This window comes from Eucyclogobius newberryi, unplaced genomic scaffold (genome assembly GCF_026437365.1).
Source record: "Eucyclogobius newberryi isolate DKJ021-1_F unplaced genomic scaffold, fEucNew1.0.hap1 SCAF_19, whole genome shotgun sequence".
NCBI lineage: Eukaryota > Metazoa > Chordata > Actinopteri > Gobiiformes > Gobiidae > Eucyclogobius > Eucyclogobius newberryi.
Window position 1 is genome coordinate 7,077,724 of NW_027315823.1, and position 6,184 is coordinate 7,083,907.

At 48.2% G+C, this 6,184-nt stretch overlaps 1 protein-coding gene across 1 annotated transcript; it reads left to right on the plus strand.

Annotated features, from left to right (window-relative positions):
- The first annotated feature begins 1,090 nt into the window (after positions 1–1,090).
- lhfpl5a (LHFPL tetraspan subfamily member 5a) lies at positions 1,091–4,408 on the plus strand. The gene is made up of 3 exons (XM_072452796.1): positions 1,091–1,528; positions 2,735–2,971; positions 4,330–4,408. The coding sequence occupies exons 1-3, from the start codon at positions 1,126–1,128 to the stop codon at positions 4,338–4,340; spliced, it is 651 nt and encodes a 216-aa protein (XP_072308897.1). The 5' UTR covers positions 1,091–1,125; the 3' UTR covers positions 4,341–4,408.
- Positions 4,409–6,184: the final 1,776 nt, after the last annotated feature.

The window sequence follows — 6,184 nt, forward strand, 5'->3', positions numbered from 1 at the left end:
AGAGAGAGAGGAGCAGAGAGAGAGGAGCAGAGAGAGGAGCAGAGAGAGATGAGCAGAGAGAGAGGAGGAGAGAGAGAGGAGCAGAGAGAAGAGCAGAGTCTGAGGAGCAGAGAGAGGAGCAGAGAGAGGAGCAGAGAGAGGAGCAGAGAGAGGAGCAAAGTCTGAGGAGCAGAGTCAGAGGAGCAGCTCATAAAGAGAAGTGTTTTAGCTGCCAAGAAACAACATGTAACCCATGTCTCATTCGGTTCTAAATGATTGATATTGCCCCCTCATACATTTTCATTGGCCCAACCACAAGGGGCGCTAGTATAAAAACGATTTAATCGTGTGTGTGTGTGTGTGTGTGTGTGTGTGTGTGTGTGTGTGTGTGTGTGTGTGTGTGTGTGTGTGTGCGTGCGTGCGTGCGTGCGTGCGTGCGTGCGTGCGTGTGTGAAAATCTTTATCACTGTATTCTAACTGTTCTATTCTTATACATTTTATTTTGTGTATTAAGTGAGGTTATAATTGTGAAATGGTCATGGCACGACTGGTCCATTGCGCCATCTAGCGGTAAAAAGCAGTAAAGCTACTAAAAGTTTACAACGATCGTCAGTTCAGGAAAAGGAAAGCTGATAAAACTGTGAATTTAACCTTGAGTCATTTCATTTTGAAGTGACTCTACATTTCAGAACGCGATTATTTTTTGCCATTATGACCCCATCTGAGAATGTGAAGACCCCATGTTGGTGGTAGGATGCCCTATAAAGACAATGACTTTAGAGAGAGCTGTGTGGGTCACGGGCGTGTCATTAGAAGACCCCTCGGCTCAGAGGAAAGTGGTCCCGCAGTGAAAGTGCAGAGCAGCTGTCATCTGGAAGAGCTTTCACTGAGGAGGATCTGATGACCATAAATCATTCAGGGCCCCGAGTCTCTCCCCCTGGGGCCCGAGTCACTGAGAGAAGGAGACACAGAACGAGAGAGGCTTGGAGAGACTTCGTGTGGATCATTCTCTCCGGACGCCACTGTAAAGACCTGTGGATTTAGCCCCAAATTATACAGACAAGTTTTTATTTTCTTAAGACGTTTCTTGGAAGTAGAACCTGGAACCTGAAGAACTATTTTATCCAGATCGGTTGAAACAGAGTCATGCTCCCGGCGCAGGAGGCGGCCAAAATCTACCACACCAACTACGTGCGTAATGCACGCGCGGTGGGCGTGCTGTGGACAGTGTTCACCATCACGTTCTCCGTCATCGTCATGGTGGTCTTCATCCAGCCGTACTGGATCGGGGACAGCGTGAACACGCCTCAGGCCGGGTACTTCGGCCTCTTCCACTACTGCATCGGGAACGCGCTGACGTCGGAGCTCACGTGCAAAGGGAGCGCGCTGGACTTCGGCTCCATTCCCTCCGGAGCCTTTAAGACCGCCATGTTCTTCGTGGGCATCTCCATGCTGCTGGTGGTGGGCAGCATCGTGTGCTTCAGCCTCTTCTTCTTCTGCAACGCCGGGAGCGTGTACAAGATCTGTGCCTGGATGCAACTGGCCTCCAGTGAGACCCCCTGAACACGCCTAAACACATGCCTGAACACACCTGCATACATGCCTAAATACACGCCTAAACACACCTGTATACATGCCTAAACACACCTGCATACATACCTAAATACACGCCTAAACACACACCTAAACACACCTGTATACATGCCTAAACACACCTGTATACATGCCTAAACACACCTGTATACACGCCTAAACACACCTGCATAAACGCCTAAACACACCTGCATAAACGCCTAAACACACCTGCATACACACCTAAACACACCTGCATACACACCTAAATACACGCCTAAACACACCTGCATACACACCTAAACACATGCCTAAACACGCCTAAACACACTTGCATACACTCCTAAACACACCTGCATACACTCCTAAACACACCTGCATACACACGCCTAAACACACCTGCATACATGCCTAAACACACGCCTAAACACACCTGCATACATGCCTAAACACACCTGTATACACACCTGTATACACGCCTAAACACACCTGTATACACGCCTAAACACACCTGTATACACGCCTAAACACACCTGCATACACTCCTAAACACACCTGTATACACGCCTAAACACACCTGCATACACTCCTAAACACACCTGCATACACGCCTAAACACACCTGTATACACTCCTAAACACACCTGCATACACTCCTAAACACACCTGCATACACTCCTAAACACACCTGCATACACTCCTAAACACACCTGCATACACGCCTAAACACACCTGCATACACGCCTAAACACACCAGGACCAATCAGAGTTCAGGAGAGAGTAAACTCTGCAGTCGTAAAACGATGTCCAGATGACGAGCTCTGAAATCACCTCCTTTAGGACTATTTTAGTGAAAGTGACAGATGTTGGTTCTCCAGTTTCAGCGTCGCCCGAGTCACACGAGCTACACCGAGTCACACAGAGCCACACAGAGCCACACCGAGCTACACCGAGTCACACCGAGTCACACCGAGCCACACCGAGCCACACAGAGCTATACCGAGCCACACCGAGTCACACCGAGCCACACCGAGCTACACCGAGTCACAGCGAGCTACACCGAGTCACAGCGAGCTACACCGAGTCACAGCGAGCTACACCGAGCTGCAGCGAGCTCCATAATGCACGACAGGGTTACAGTGGCTCACGTCCTGACCTCCGGCGCCCCCTCTCTCTCGCCGCAGGCACGTGCATGGTGATCGGCTGCATGATCTACCCGGACGGCTGGGACTCGGACGAGGTGAAGCGCATGTGTGGCCAGCGCACGGACAAGTACACGCTGGGCAACTGCACCGTGCGCTGGGCCTACATCCTCGCCATCATCTCCATCCTGGACTCGCTCATCCTCTCCTTCCTGGCGTTCAGTCTGGGCAGTCGACAGGACAAGCTGCTGCCCGAGGACTTCCAGGTGGAGGGAAAAGGTACGATACGACATTTTAGCGCTGGTGTTCATGTTAGAGAGCACTGAAGGTTCCTGAGGGCCAAGGCCTCTGAGCCGGAGGGGCACAACACTCACTGGAACTGCATTTTAGGTCGCCAACAGTGTCCACAACAATGTGTCGATAAATACAATAAAAAATACAGATATATAACATGCTTTACCAACAGGACTGAACCAGGAATAAACTAGGACTAGAACTTGAACCAACCAGGTCTAAACCAGGTCTAAATGAGGACTGACCCAGAATCAAAACAGGTCTAAAGCAGAATTAAGAACTAAACCAAGACCAGGCCAGTTCTAAACTTGCGCTGACCCAGACTTTTATTGTATGTTTTATATCTGGAAGATGGGTTTTGGGCCGGTCCATGTTTAGTCTTGACTCTGGCACCAGCAGGAGGCTGGTCCATGTTTAGTTCTGACTCTGGCACCAGCAGGAGGCCGGTCCATGTTTAGTCTTGACTTTGGCACCAGCAGGAGGGCGGTACATGTTTAGTTCTGACTCTGGCACCAGCAGGAGGCCGGTCCATGTTTAGTCTTGACTCTGGCACCAGCAGGAGGCTGGTCCATGTTTAGTTCTGACTCTGGCACCAGCAGGAGGCCGGTCCATGTTTAGTCTTGACTCTGGCACCAGCAGGAGGGCGGTACATGTTTAGTTCTGACTCTGGCACCAGCAGGAGGCCGGTCCATGTTTAGTCCTGACTCTGGCACCAGCAGGAGGCCGGTACATGTTTAGTCCTGACTCTGGCACCAGCAGGAGGCCAGTCCATGTTTAGTCCTGACTCTGGCACCAGCAGGAGGCCGGTCCATGTTTAGTCTTGACTCTGGCACCAGCAGAAGGCCGGTCCATGTTTAGTCTTGACTCTGGCACCAGCAGGAGGCCGGTCCATGTTTAGTCTTGACTCTGGCACCAGCAGAAGGCCGGTCCATGTTTAGTCCTGACTCTGGCACCAGCAGGAGGCCGGTCCATGTTTAGTCTTGACTCTGGCACCAGCAGAAGGCCGGTCCATGTTTAGTCTTGACTCTGGCACCAGCAGAAGGCCGGTCCATGTTTAGTCTTGACTCTGGCACCAGCAGAAGGCCGGTCCATGTTTAGTCTTGACTCTGGCACCAGCAGAAGGCCGGTCCATGTTTAGTCTTGACTCTGGCACCAGCAGGAGGCCGGTCCATGTTTAGTCTTGACTATGGCACCTGCAGGAGATAAAATCCGGCTAATCCAATATTAAAATTAAACATTACATTTTGTGACGGTAGAAACTGGAGTCTGAACATTGCGCTTTGGCTCCCCCTTGTGGTTCGTGGCTACAGGAGAAACACAGATCTGATCGTCTTGTTTTGCAGATAACGCGTAGATCTTCTGGGAGGAGAATCTGGAGGAACTTTCATCTTCAACAGTCTGAACGACTCCACATCTCGTCACTCCAACATCCACTTCCTGTTGTAGTTATAAGACGTCGTGGATGATTTAAAATAAAGTCACGTTCACAATAACATCAGTGGATAATCTTTCTTTTATAATAGTGTAATTAACCGAAACACCACTGGAGAATTATAACAGACATTGATCTTCATCCGTTTAAAGGTGCACTATGTAACTTTCTCGTGATGGGTGAAAATGGAGATTTGACTAATTTGCTTGCAATGACCCAGTGTAGGCATAAAAGTCACCACACGCCAGTCATAATTCAGAAGGTAAAGGATTATATTAACTACATTTGTGGGAGATTTGTGACTTTTGAAAGTAATATGTAAACTTATGATCCATGAACCTCATAATTTGTTAGATATTGGCTTCACAAAATAATGATCTACGGCTTAAAGTCCTTTAAAGTGACAGGTTTTACCATGTTCAAATTTAGACTTTATTTGGAGTGTTTATATCTGTTGTACATATACATTATAGTTTTACACCAATCGAGCAGGTAATGTGGAAATATCTGTAGAAAATGACAGGAAGCGACGTTCACTCTCACTCAAACATTAATTCAACAAAATAAAGTCACGTTCATGTTTCCATTTGTCAAATAAAAAGTGAATTTTTGCCCAGTGGTTGCTGGGCAATTTCCTGGTGTGACGTCATCAAATACAAACAGGAAGTGAAATTATAAACCTAAAAAGTGTTATTTTAATCATAGCAGTTTTGCGGTTGAATATTGGCGTCGCTTTTTTAGGTTAGACTTAGTGCCAGTTTTTGTTTCGTGTGAGTAGGGGTCAGTAATTACATATATGAACCATAAACAAAACATCATGAAATCCTTACGCATGTTTTACTTTTGAAAAATGTTTTATTATCATTATTGCCTGTACAGAAAGTTCAATGGAACGACAAACGAACAGAAATGGAATTATTGAAGAAAAACACACATTGTCTTTTCTCTTTTTACAGTCAGTTTTTCACCTCTGCCTCGAAACACTACAATGAAACGATCCTAAAATAAGCGTTAAACTGGCGCCGCGTTCACCTGCAGAAGGAAGAGCAAACACTCTTTGGTTTGTGAAAGTTAAAAACACAATTCACTCCCAAATCTGGAGTTTAAGATCTTTAGAAGTAAAAGAAACTATGAATCACAGCTAAACATTTAGAGACCATTTTGTTAAGTACGACTGTTTAAAAGTCTTAAAACTCCGGGCAAAACCAGGTCTGAAGCCTCAGAAGGACCTGGACTGGACCTGGACTGGACCCGGTCTAAAGCCTCAGAAGGACCTGGACAGGACCTGGTCTGGACCCGGTCTAAAGCCTCAGAAGGATCTGGACTGGACCTGGTCTGGACCCGGTCTAAAGCCTCAGAAGGACCTGGACTGGACCTGGTCTGGACCCGGTCTGGACCCGGTCTAAAGCCTCAGAAGGACCTGGTCTAAAGCCTCAGAAGGACCTGGACTGGACCTGGTCTAAAGCCTCAGAAGGACCTGGTCTGGACCTGGTCTAAAGCCTCAGAAGGACCTGGACTGGACCTGGTCTAAAGCCTCAGAAGGACCTGGACTGGACCCGGTCTAAAGCCTCAGAAGGATCTGGTCTGGACCTGGTCTAAAGCCTCAGAAGGACCTGGTCTGGACCTGGTCTAAAGCCTCAGAAGGACCTGGACTGGACCTGGTCTAAAGCCTCAGAAGGACCTGGACTGGACCCGGTCTAAAGCCTCAGAAGGATCTGGACTGGACCTGGTCTGGACCCGGTCTAAAGCCTCAGAAGGATCTGGTT